The sequence below is a fragment of the Mytilinidion resinicola genome (assembly GCF_010093595.1).
Source record: "Mytilinidion resinicola strain CBS 304.34 unplaced genomic scaffold BDZ99scaffold_2, whole genome shotgun sequence".
Lineage (NCBI taxonomy): Eukaryota > Fungi > Ascomycota > Dothideomycetes > Mytilinidiales > Mytilinidiaceae > Mytilinidion > Mytilinidion resinicola.
This window is the reverse complement of record NW_022985438.1, coordinates 2,863,479-2,876,263: the sequence shown is the minus strand read 5'-3', so window position 1 is coordinate 2,876,263 and position 12,785 is coordinate 2,863,479. Positions and strand designations below refer to the sequence as shown.

Genomic DNA, 12,785 nt, shown 5'->3' with positions numbered 1-12,785 from the left:
CTAATGTACAGCCTCTTCACACGATATGGACAGAATAATGGCGGAGTTCAGGGTAGACAGGGGTGTCCCCGAGGAAAGGCGGAACAACGCGCTTCAGACTGCCGGCCTGCCGAAAGCTCGAACATTTGGAAGGACCTTCGGCCAAAATATGGATACTTCCTATCAGAGCTGATAATAACCTAGAACAAGCTGTCTCATGTGTACACCTCTCTGCCACTGCTTGGGGTGCTTCAATGTATTTTCGGGAATCTAAAGAAAATAAAAGCTCTTTACCCTGGGTTATGTGGAAACTTGTTGAAGCACTTCATGCAGTGGCAGACAGGTGTAACCACGGGCAGAGTACTTGATGAGTGTGCCACCTTTTTCATGCCCAGCGTGACTACTAATGGCAGTCAGCTCTTGGAGATGATGATCTGCTGGGAAGTAATGATGAGATGTTAAAAATGGAGTTGACTAGGAACGGAACTGTGCCTTCGAATGAGATTATGAAGAAGTCAATGCACAGGCTTCCTGGTCTGACATTAATGGAGGCCGGTTGCGTCCGGAAACATAACACGCTGTGAAGAGTGAGGGTATTGAGGACTTGTATGGGTGAAGGTATCAAAAAGCGTAAAAGGTGTCGTCATAACGAACGTGCTCTGCCTCGTATGACCGGGATTCCGACATTACAGTGGATCCTGATCGTCCAAAGGAACAGTCGTGAGCAAGTTTAAATGCAAATAATGTTGCAAGCTGACGAGAAACTACCTAAGAGGTTGAATTTGGAATTGAGGCTTGGCAGCACGCTAACCTGTTCAAGTTGGGGTACTGCGAATCAATTATGCACTTCAGACTTATTGTAAGCATCTTGGCCTTTATATATGTTCATATATTGATTCATTCATTCGTATACTACTGTCTGAAAACCCGAGCGCCGTGAAGCCGACACCGCTCCGTTATGAGACACCCAATAGAAGACTCATGGCCAGGAAGCACTAAAGAGAGCACACCAAAGAAGACGATGGGTCTATATGCACAAATATCATTTGTCGGGAGAGAAGAGAAGTCCCTCAACCAACACAGAACACGATAAATCTGCTTAAACCGCCTATGAACATCTAGCAGAAAATGCTCGCCCGAGTTCTCTCATTCTCCTGCGTACTATTGTGAAGATGCTGCGTAACGTCAAGCACAGTCATTACATGCTCGTAGCTCAAAGAGGCATCCTTCCGACTAGCCAGTAGCTGCGCGGTTTTCAATACATTCTTAATCTGCCTGCCGTTCATGTTCATAAGCGACAGCTGATCAAGTTGGCGGTCTGTGACGGTATTCTTTTGCTGCGAGCCTCCAAGGAAGTTCTTCCACACCATCTTGCGAGAGTCGATGGAGAGCTCTGGATAGTCGAGGGAAATGTGGATTCGAGACTGAAACGCCGGGTCGAATGTCTGCACACGGTTGGTAGTCAAGAACATGATACCCTCGTAATACTCGAGTATGCGCAGGAAAATTGACACAAGCTTGTTTCGCTCCAACTCATGAAGGGACCGTTGTTCGAGAAAAACGTCGGCCTCGTCGAGTAGGAGGATGGCGTTCCATTTAGTGCACATTTCCAGGATATTCTGCAGCTTGGTCTCAACGCTTCGGGGATCGAGGCCTAGATCACCAGCGCTCATCATGTACAGTGGAACCTTCATCTCTTCGGCGACAGACTCCGCGGTGAGCGTCTTTCCAACACCAGGAGGTCCGCAGAGTAGTAGAATGATACCCTTGCCCTTGCCTTCGATGACATCGTCGAATGATTCCTTGAATTTGCGCTGCGACTCAGTGAAGCCTAGGATCAGTTCCTTCTGGTTGGATGGCAGGACTAAGCTGTCGAAGGCACCCGTCTGCCACTCAATTTCTTGAACGCAGTTGATAAAGAAGTTGAGCCACATCTTAGTTTTCAACGAGTAGCCTCGAATCAGAGGGGTGCAAATAAGCTTTTGTTCGGTGGTAAGAGGCTGGCGTTTCGTTGAGTCATCTTCATCGGCGAATTGACCATCCATCGGCATGCCACTGTCATCAGCATCGTCTTCGTAGACATCCTCATCCCCCTCTCCGTCGTCGTTACCATCGCCGATAGCGCCGCCTACGGGGTCCTTCTGATTGAGTGGTGCGACGAAAATGGCATAGCTTGGATTGAAACGGTTCCATCCGTAGGTGTCGATAACGATTCGGCTTTTGATGTTGTACTTGTCCTTCGTGCCGAAATTCCCTCGCTTCCATCCAATTCCATGATATGACTTGTAGTGGGATCCAGCGAGGGTCTCGGCCTTGGCCCCTCGCTCGATTAAACGAGTACGGAGAGCGTCCTTTTCGTGGTGGTTCTCCAGAGGATATACGGGAAGTTGGTTGATGTGCCGAGTGCCAGAGTAAAGCGGGATCGAAAGGTTCAGCTTGTTGGAACCAAACTTAGCACCATCCCAATCAACGTATTTGCAGGTCAACCAGAAGCAGGGATTGCCATTCCGATCGGCTCCATACTTGGTCTCATGTAACTTCATGGCAGTCTCTTGACCGTCCTGGCGGGCATAGACGGTTGAACCCGGCTGAAACAGTGTCCAAAGATGCTCATAAGTCATGACGCCTTTCAACTTCATATCCTGAGATGTGTCGATCAAGGACTTGAATTCGGTCTTAAGCAAGTTGTAGAAGAGGTCGGCGTGCTCCTTGGTCTTCTGGTCATCCTCAGTATCATCGCCGAGATTGTCGATAGCATCTTTCAGTTCCGTCCAACGATGGATGATTGGCTCAAACTTCCCAGAGAATTCTAGACGAGCTAGACCGGGGGTGACTCCAGGGTAGTCTTTCAGGACGCGTGCAAGCAATTTCTTCAAAAGCGGGCTCTGGACGACGATTGAATGGATGGCAAGGACCTTTCGTGGATCGTTGTAGACTTTGACGTTGCGCACCAAAAGAGCCCACTTGGCTGTTTGGGCATTCTCGACAGGCTTGCCGACATCTTTGGGGATCTCGTCCTGCCATTGATAACGGCCTTTCTTGTCCTCTTTTCCAGAGTACAGATGCTTCAAGCCGCACTCCATTCCGACCTTGGCGAGGTCAAGAGTCTCCTCTTCTAGCTCATCTTTGATACCGTTGGTGATGATGGTGCTTTTCACGCCGTTGGTGACTGGTGAAGTCTCTTCCTCCGACGAGGATGACTCGCCAGAGGAAATAGAAATGGTGTCTCGTCCTGGCATTCTGCGGAGTGCTGCTCGTCCGCGTGCGCGACCTCCTCTGATGTACGACCTCGAGGTCTGTTTAGTGCGGGCCACGATGTCACCTTAACGAGCAGAAGAGACTGATAGTGTTGAGATAAAGCTGTCGTGAGATGGATTTTTCAATGAGTAAAACTAAAGGGGTTAAGACTGTGGGTAGAGTGTGGCTGATGTGAATGTTACGAACATTGGAACCTTGGAAGGGCGGCCGCCCTCTTTAAAGGGTGGAATTGCAGGTGGGACTCAGCCAGCGATGCAGCTGTTGTTGCCTATTGGACTAGCTCGAAGTGAAATTCCACAGCCGTCCGGTCAGTTCGATCAGGCTGACTCGGAAACAGAACCGCAAAGCCTCAAAATGTGGAGTCCTGGGGACGGGTGCCTAGAAGTTCAGGGAAAAAGGGCCGGGGAAGTCATGCGAGGCTGAGCTGAACCCTGATGTTGCAGGCAAATTGGCGAAGCGGTGCACTTTTGACAGGTGGATGGGCTTCATTGGCACGCGGGTGTATCGGAAAGGTGCACTTATCAAAACGATCACCGACCTTGCTGCTTCGTGCATACTTGATGGCTCCAATCGAGTGACCGCAGCAGCGCAGATGCGGACAAGCGGTCTGGAATGGCGAGAGACGGACGCAGGCAGCACAGCCATAGCGATACGCCACAGGAGCATCGTGACTCTCCTTCCCCGTGTTTCGGACCGGTAGTGGAGATCTCGGTGCATTTTTGAGGGTTACCTAGAGATGTGCAAAAGGGAATCAGGCTGCCACCCAGGCCTAGACCAGGCATGTATTTGTCGTTACTTGCTGAGTCGTGAGGCCATTGATGCTTGAGACAAGGTAGCCAAGAGTCAATGCAGAGAGATACCAGCGAGAGGATGATGCTCTGGTCCCCCACGCATCCTCAACGATAGAGACGAGGTTGCTCACGAAGGCCGCTAGAAGATACCTATCTCTCTATCTAATTAGACAGCTTTGGCCCCCGGATCCCGCACCGCGGTCCGACGACATCGGCGACCCCCCACCACCATATTTTTATTCGCGATGGATGCAGAGTCAGAGCCAGAGTATCTCAAACTCCACGACCACCAACATTTCCCAAAATGACCACCATCCGAGTGCCCTGCTCGTCGGCCAACATTGGCCCCGGTTTCGACGTCATTGGCCTCGCCCTCAACGTCTACCTCGAAGTCACCCTCACAGTCACCACCAAGCCCTCCTCCGACCACTCCCTCAATTGCCGCATTACCTACGAAGGCCTTGGCGCTGGAACCGTCTCGCTGCAAGCGGAAGACAACCTCATCACCCGGACCGCCGTCTACGTCCTCCGATGCCATGGCGTCCGCGCGTTCCCCGCCGAGACACATGTGCACATAAACAATCCGATCCCCCTCGGGAGGGGACTGGGGTCATCTGGAGCGGCCATTGTGGCTGGCGTCTTCCTAGCAAACGAGGTGGGAAATCTGGGTCTATCTAAAGCGCGAATGCTGGACTACTGCCTCATGGAAGAGCGACATCCGGACAATGTGGCTGCGGCACTGTACGGCGGTTTCGTGGGAACATATCTGAACGAGCTGGACCCGGAAGACACTGCGAGGCTGGAAATCCCTCTGAGTGAGGTCCTACCGGAGCCTGCTGGAGGTGTCGACACAGGCCTGCAGCCGCCGGAACCGCCGAAGAACATTGGACACTACAAAAAGTTCAAGTGGGCGCCGGAGATCAAGTGTATCTGCATAATACCTGATTTCGAGGTTTCAACAGCTAAAGCGAGAGATGTGCTACCAACAACGTATTCGAGGAAAGATCTCATATTCAACTTGCAAAGACTGGCGCTACTAACTACAGCACTGGGAGAATCACCGCCCGACCCTGACATGATATACCTAGCGATGCAAGACAAGATCCACCAGCCATACCGCAAAACTCTCATCCCCGGACTCACCGAGATACTACACTCAGTGACACCACAATCCCATCCCGGCTTACTAGGAATCTGTCTGTCTGGTGCTGGGCCCACCATCCTCGCGCTCGCAACCAACAACTTCGACAACATCGCCAACGACCTCCTAACCGAGTTCAAGAAACACAACATCACGTGCGACTGGAAACTGCTCCAGCCCGCCGAAGAGGGCACCACAGTCACCCGCCCTTCATCCTCTCCCTCAAACCAAGAATCCCTAACCTACGCCTCTGCCGGCGTCAGCATCGAAGCCGGCAACGAGCTCGTCCAGCGCATCAAAGCCGCCGTGAAATCCACCAAGCGGCCCGGCGCCGACGCAGAAATTGGCGGGTTCGGCGGCATGTTCGACCTGCAAGCCGCCGGCTACGCCGCGCCCCCGATCCTCGTCGGCGCCATCGACGGCATCGGGACGAAAGTGAAGATCGCCTTCGAGATGGGCAAGCACGACACCGTCGGCATCGACCTCGTAGCGATGAACGTCAACGACCTCGTCGTGCAGGGCGCCCGGCCGCACATGTTCATGGACTACTACGCGTGTAGCAAGCTGGACGTCGACGACGCCGTCGCCTTCGTCACCGGCGTCGCTGAGGGCTGCAAGCAGGCCGACTGCACGCTCGTCGGGGGCGAGACGGCCGAGATGCCGGGGCTTTACCAAGAAGGCGAGTACGACGCTGGCGGGTGTGCCCTCGGCGCCATCGCGCAAGGCCAAACCATCCTCCCCGACAAGCCAGCCATGGCCGCGGGCGACGTGGTGCTGGGACTGGCGTCCGACGGCCTGCACTCCAACGGCTTCTCGCTCATCCGCAAGATCGTCGAGCGCGTTGGGCTGTCGTTCCACGACGACGCGCCGTGGAGCAGGGGACAGCGCGTGGGCGATAGCCTCCTCACCCCCACGAGGATCTACGTCAGGCCGCTGCTGGCGGCGACGCAGAAGGGCTTGGTCAAGGGCATGGCGCACATCACGGGTGGTGGCTTGCTGGAGAATGTTCCACGCATGCTGCCGGACCACCTGGCGGCGGAGTTGGACGCGAAGGCTTGGCCGGTTCCGGAGGTGTTTAGGTGGCTGAAGGCGGCGGGGAGGATTGAGGATGTGGAGTTTTCGAGAGCGTGGAATACGGGCTTGGGGATGGTGCTCGTGGTGGACCAGAGCAAGGCGAGTGAGGCCATCAGCGTGCTGAAAGGAGCGGGCGAGACGGTGTATGAAGTCGGCAAGCTGGCCAAGCGGGCTGATGCGGGCTGCGTGGTCAACAACATGTCCGCTTGGAGTTGAGGTTGAGGGGGTAGAGTATCTAGCAAGTGGCATCCAGTGGCGTTTAGGTAGGATAGGAAAAGCTTGAACGGAGCAGGGGATCTAGATTCCGTTGCATAGCCGCAACCCATATGCGGACGATGCGGCTGGGGTACCGTGGCTTACGTTCTTATGCGGTATTTAGTACCTAGATAGTATCTCCACGAGGTATATTGTATGATTCAGCGACTCTGCGACTCAGGTGTCCAGGCGTGGAAGCTCTGTTCGACTCATGCTGTCAGTCAGCAACAGGTACGGAGTATCTAGAACACGGCAGATGCTGATGTGGGTGTTGCAAAGTGATTGGATGCACATGGATAACGACGGATAACGACTGATATGCAGTGATGCGTTCGATCGCAGGCTCGAATCTGTTCGCCAGCTGCTCTGAGAAGGGATCGCCATGGCCTAGAATTTAGTGCCCGCAATTCGCACATCCTTTCGCCCCGAAGGGGAGATGCCGCGTAGTATCAGATGTGGGCATGTCTACCCCAACGCTCTTGAGCCGCGCGAATCAGCGGGTATAGCGAGGGGCCATGGCAAGGCACCCAAGTACCCAACAGCTTGCGTGCGGGACGGACTTCGACTCACGGGCGCCCGCAAAGTCGTGACTTCGAGAAGAGGTCAGAGACGCGTAACCCGCTTACCGTGCGGGCTGGTGCGGTCATCGCTAACAGAGCGCGTTTCCACGGCGTGCAGAATTGCTGCAGGATGGCGTGCTTTTTGTAGAGAAGGTGCGAGCAGGTGCTGCAATAACGGATTCGATGGAACGATACTGCTGTGCTGCTATCGTAATGGCAACGCGGAGTTGCATCAGATTTCGGTGGGGAGAGGAAGAACCTGGGAGTTACATCACGGAGAGAGAGAAAGAAAGAAAGAACCCTGAAGGGTTTGTTTTACCTGCTTGGATAGGACATACAGCCGGACAGCAACCAAGGGCCTGAGTAAGGGGAATATAAAAATAAGCCGGCTGCCTGCTCATTCGTATGCCAGTGCTGGGCGGCGGGACCTATCTCTCGGCAGTCGCGCCTTGAGGCCCTAGGGACGCTCGATGGAGTGGTGGAGGAGTCAGCCCGTGAAAGGGCCTCGATGCACACCAATATACATCCCTCCCTCGCATCAATCAGTGGTGGGATGGCGACCGCTAGGCGCCGCGCACATGCTGAGACGTCTCGACCTCGACAGACAGCTGGGGATGCCAGCCCTGCGACGCAAAGCGCGGGTGCCCGACGTGCTGCTCGCTGGATATCTGGCACTTGGTGGCAGCTTATCGAGCGTGTCAGAGCGGCGCGACAAGTTCCGAATGGCTGCGGACTAACAAAGAGACGATTCGATCGGGGCGGCAGCGGGAGACGCAGGCAGGGTGGTGAAGCCGGCGGGAATGCCCTAGCGATACGGCAATGGGTGGCGCCCAGGTGTCCGTTGCAGCTGAGGCGGCGGCGAATAGAGCTAGCACAGCGGGCATCGCGAAGCTTGATGCTCCTACGGAAGACTCACACATGGCCGGTGGTAGCAACGTCCCTGTAGGAAAGCTGGAGCCAAAACGCAGGCGGCGTGTCGCGCAGGGCGCCGACAGCCCGTGGGCAGGGAGCCCGCCTATCGTCGACGTGCGCGGAATATCCCACAGTCAGCCCAGCTGTCACCGCCGCGCCGTGTGAGGCATCGCAAGCAAACAACTGCCCTGTCCCGAGCCTACGCCGCCTCTACGCACCTACCAGTGCCTCCCCACACGCGCTGCACAGTCCAAGACACCCTAGGTGCTACTTTTTCATCCCACCACCGCCCAGCCGCACTCCTCTCTCCTCTCCTCTCTTCTTCCTCACTATGTCCTCGCCCAACAGCCTCGCCCCCCAGTCCTCTGCCTCTACCGCTCAAGCTCCCGCAGATCCCGCAGCCACGGCGACGTCTACCTCCTCCCACCCGCCCGCCTCGAGCCCCGATCCGACCCTCACCTCCAATGCCCAAGGAAGACTCCCCGCCTCCGCCGCCGCCGGCTCCTCCGAACTCGCCAGTCTTAAGATAAGGCTGCGCGCGGCTGTCCGCCAGATCCCCGACTTCCCGTCCAAGGGCATCCTGTTCGAGGATATCATGCCCATCTTCGCCGATGCCTCCCTCCACGAAGCGCTGATCCGGGCTCTCGATCTCCACGTTTCCCAAACATACGGCCCAGACGAGAAGCCAGACGTCGTGGTAGGATTAGATGCGAGGGGATTCCTCTTTGGTCCCAGCCTGGCCATGAGGATAGGTGCCGGGTTTGCAGCTGTCAGGAAACAAGGCAAGTTGCCTGGGCCGTGTATCACGGCGGGCTACGAGAAGGAGTATGGCCAGGATTTCTTCCAGATGCAGAGCGATGCGATCAAACCCGGCCAGAAGGTGCTCGTGGTGGATGACCTGATTGCAACTGGTATGTTCTGACCTTTCCTGTCTCACTATACAAAGCTAGTGATGCTCGAAACTTGACAGCGCTGACATGTATCACAGGTGGATCTGCTGCCGCAGCCGGCTCTTTGGTCAAGCAGCTCGGAGGCACCCTCGTTGGCTACGTCTTCATCCTCGAACTCGACTTCCTCAAAGGCCGCGACAAGCTCGACGCTCCCGTTTACACTCTCCTCTCGAGCCAGTAAAAGTCCTCAGCCTCTAGACTTGCACTTTACATCGGAGAAACCGCGGCGGAGGCAGGAACGGATGCTTATTTTCACATGTCTCACATCCGAGAACGATTACCAGCATGGATTGGCGTTGATCTGATCTTTGAACTATTTGCATGACATCTCGGCGTCACTTGGGGCTTCTCTACTACCACCGCACATTATTCTTCCCACCATCATCGTTCATCACGGTGATGCCTAATATCAGCCGGCACCCACGTCAGCTGGACGATGGCGTGCGGCATTTATCACGCTGCTTTTCTTTACCATATCCCATCACACACACAGTATCATATCATATAGACGGGCGGCTTTCTCGAATACCAAACACCACTGTTCGTGGTTTGCTTTTCAGTATGACCTGATTCGATGTGCTCCGAAACACAAGCCCCTCTCTGACATAAAAAATTCTGCATGGAGGGGCAGTCGGGCAAGGATGTAGTGGGGGTGGCGCTAGCCCTAACTGCCCGTGGTTCAGGGTGCCAATATACGCGCTCCACTGTTATGCAGCTTGGGCCGGAGACAGAGTTTCAGAACCTCGATAAGACTGCAAGATATAGGTCTAATCAAGCAACTAACCGGTTTCAGAAAGATTACTCACCTTCAAAGCAAAGAGGAGTGACTTTAGGTAATCAAATACATACCAGGGGTACCCCAAACCCGCCCCCGCAGGCATCACAAACTCTCCTCGCTCCGGCGCAAGCCACCGCCGATGCCGCTGCAAGCCGCGACATCACCAACCCAACCAACACTCCACTCTTACTTTCTCATCCAACCCAGCATAGAGCTTAATGCGAAGCACCCTGATCAGACCAATTGCTACTCAAGCCGCTCTACTCTTCCGAACTCCATTGACTCAACGAGTCCCCAGATTCCCAACAGGAACAGCTACAGTACAAACAAGAGCAATGGCCGAGTTAAAGAAGATCTTCACTAAGAATGCGTGTCCGCGTATGTATCCTCAATGACGCACTTTTTATAGAGTACCATCCAGATCAAGGCTAATTGGGTGGGCAATGCTGTAGCTGTGGGACCTTACGTACGTTCCAGGTGTCCTCTTCCTCCAACCTACGCGTCGAGCTTCGTGGAAATACGGATTAGAGCTGACGCGGGGAATATAGTCCCAAGCAATGATCGCAGGCCCGCATCTCTTCCTCTCCGGCCAGATTCCTGCGGATAAGGAGGGAAATCTAGTGGAGGGCAGCATTGCGAATAAGACGGAGGCGTGCATTAAGAATGTGCTGGCGATTTTAGAGGAGGCGGGGAGTAGTATTGAAAAGGTCTTCAAGGTCACGGTCTTCCTTGATGACATGGCCAACTTCGCCGAGATGAACAGTGTGTATGAGAAGTACTTCGCACATAAGCCGGCGAGGAGCTGTGTTGCGGTCAAGCAGCTGCCGAAGGGGGTGCCGGTCGAGATTGAGACTATTGCGTTGGTTGGGTAGAGGGTGAGCTTGATTTTTCCCATTATCGCTTTCGGTGGGAAGAGGCTAATGGGGATGGTGACTACAAGCTCAGATATTGCATCCGAGAGAGACTCATGTGGCAGTCATACGTAGAGACAAGAGTCATTACGAAAACATAATCACGCCAATTCACTGTTAAAGATCCTAAAGCTGAAGTGTCGAGCTGTGACCTTCTGATACTAACATGACGAAGGGACGCTCGCATTGACCTTACTGTGGCGGATCGCGTCGCCGAACTCACAAACCTCGCCTTCTGTGACGTGGTCACTGTGCTACTGTACAGTGACAGGTCATAAGTCTGTCACACCCGTTTACCACTGCTTGGGGTACACCCATAGATTTTCAGAAATCTAGGCGTGACGTTAAGTTTCAAGTAGTGTAAATTTGACTGGCTCTTAACTAACTCGCTCCTGGCTCTCTGGGCTGCTCCTCACAGTGCTGTCGAGTGCGCAAGATTGAAGCGAAGCAGTGATAACTTGTGACCCAGGACTGAATGTACCCCCAATGGACTCATGAAGACGGTAGGAGTCAGGAGCTCTCGGCATGGATGGTATAAGAAGGTCTGAAATTTTGCCTTCCCTCACTCTACTTTTTCATTACCAACAAACATCTTCAATACGAACTTCAGTATTCCACATCAAATTTGTCTACCATTATGCAAACCTTTTGAAGCGTGCCTGATGGCGCTGAGTGCGTCAACTTTGCCCTCAATGGAAATATCGAGGGCTTGAAATTCCTCTTCAGCAAGGTCTAGCATCTCCGCAAGACGTCAGCTCTACAAGAGGATCCAGTCTACTGCGCTGGGCACTGTACGGGAAACAGTACGCAACATGCGAGTTCCTTATTCATGCTGGGGTCGACCCCGACTACAAACCCATCTCCCGGAACGACCATAGTCCCCGCATCAAAGCCTGTCACTACCTTCTCGAGGGTGGTCTTTCGGATACCGGAGTCGAGGTCATGCGGCTCATCACAAGTGGTGGCCATTAGGACGATTTCATCGACGGGACAGGTTTCACCGACATACATCGTATAATTCTTGGGTTGTCAATGGAAAGCTTGGGGGAAGAACTCGCACTGCATCCCGAGAATATCAATACGCAAGATTGGATAGGTCGAACTCCGCTTGCATGGGCAGCGGCCAAGGGAGATACACACGCCGTAGTGGCGTTATTGAGCCACGGCGCAGATCAAAACATCATCGACGGCCAGATGTCTGGACCGGTGTCTAATGCCGCCGCCCAAGGCCACACAGCCTGTGTACGCTTGTTACTCGAAGCAGGCGCATACCCCGACGCCCCAGTACCCTCAAAGATCAAGAAAGGCAGTCCACTCGACGTTGCTGCACGACGATCAAACGACATTCCACTCGTCAAAAGCTTCCTCGACTTTGGGGCTGATATTGAATCTAGTGGAGTAGATGGGATCACGTCTCTTATCCGCGCCACACGGACCGACAACGCGAGCTTCGCCATGCTATTCCTCGAATACGGAGCCAATATCAACGCAGTCTCAGTATCCGGAGCCACCCCGCTCACGACAGCCATCACTCGCAACAGCCACAACGTCCTTTGCCTGATCCTTGACAGATGGCGCGATTACTCCAATTCCCCGTGTCTGCAACGTCGAAATCCCATTCATATCACGGCTCTCTATGCCGATATTGAAACGCTTGAGATCCTCGCCCGTGCCGACCATTTGTGTGTCCGTCAAGACAAGCACTACAGCATTGACGATTTCAGCGACCGGCTTCGCCAACGAGCCGACCATACCGAAAAACTCTCATTCGCGCTTGAAGAGCTGCTTGGAGTGATTAATAGCATCCCAGATGCGCGAAAGAGCCCAGAGCAACTTGCAGAAGCAGGATATTCGCGCCCGGTGAAAGTGGAAGAGGATGCAGCGAGTTCTAGCGATGTCTACGGAGAAGCTGTTGAGAAGCTCTTATGATTTCAAAGATATGGACTGAATTTTCTTTCTTTAATGGGGACGAGATGTAGAGTGCTCGGTGGATTTTAGTTTCTTATACCAAATTGCCTCTTCCTTAGAGATATCCTAGCCTAGTAGAATGATGACCTATTATCATGCGTTTCATGTCACGATCAAGATAATCTAGCTTAGAGTGACTTAGAGGCCATAGATACAGGTATTCTCTATGAAATACATGTTCTCTACGGAGGAGGAAACCAGCCCAAGC

General features: G+C 53.8%; 4 protein-coding genes across 4 annotated transcripts; 3 read left to right on the top strand and 1 right to left on the bottom strand.

Annotated features, from left to right (window-relative positions):
* Positions 1-855: 855 nt before the first annotated feature.
* Positions 856-3,265, bottom strand: BDZ99DRAFT_458481 (P-loop containing nucleoside triphosphate hydrolase protein). Its single transcript, XM_033718923.1, has one exon. It carries the CDS (start codon positions 3,216-3,218, stop codon positions 1,098-1,100), a length of 2,121 nt encoding a protein of 706 aa, XP_033583601.1. The 5' UTR covers positions 3,219-3,265; the 3' UTR covers positions 856-1,097.
* A 752-nt stretch (positions 3,266-4,017) lies between these two features.
* On the top strand, positions 4,018-6,794 carry BDZ99DRAFT_505986 (phosphoribosylformylglycinamidine cyclo-ligase-like protein; the record flags this gene model as incomplete). Its single annotated transcript, XM_033724143.1, has 2 exons — positions 4,018-4,043; positions 4,284-6,794. 2 exons carry the CDS (start codon positions 4,018-4,020, stop codon positions 6,457-6,459), a joined length of 2,202 nt encoding a protein of 733 aa, XP_033583600.1. The 3' UTR covers positions 6,460-6,794.
* A 1,678-nt stretch (positions 6,795-8,472) lies between these two features.
* On the top strand, positions 8,473-9,101 carry BDZ99DRAFT_339276 (adenine phosphoribosyltransferase; the record flags this gene model as incomplete). The annotated part of the gene is made up of 2 exons (XM_033714345.1): positions 8,473-8,881; positions 8,959-9,101. Coding segments are annotated over 2 exons (552 nt in total), but the record flags the coding sequence as incomplete, so codon positions are not given.
* Positions 9,102-10,246: 1,145 nt separating this feature from the next.
* On the top strand, positions 10,247-10,985 carry BDZ99DRAFT_458476 (YjgF-like protein). The gene is made up of 2 exons (XM_033718922.1): positions 10,247-10,573; positions 10,785-10,985. Exon 1 carries the CDS (start codon positions 10,256-10,258, stop codon positions 10,568-10,570), a length of 315 nt encoding a protein of 104 aa, XP_033583598.1. The 5' UTR covers positions 10,247-10,255; the 3' UTR covers positions 10,571-10,573; positions 10,785-10,985.
* The last annotated feature ends 1,800 nt before the right edge of the window (positions 10,986-12,785 follow it).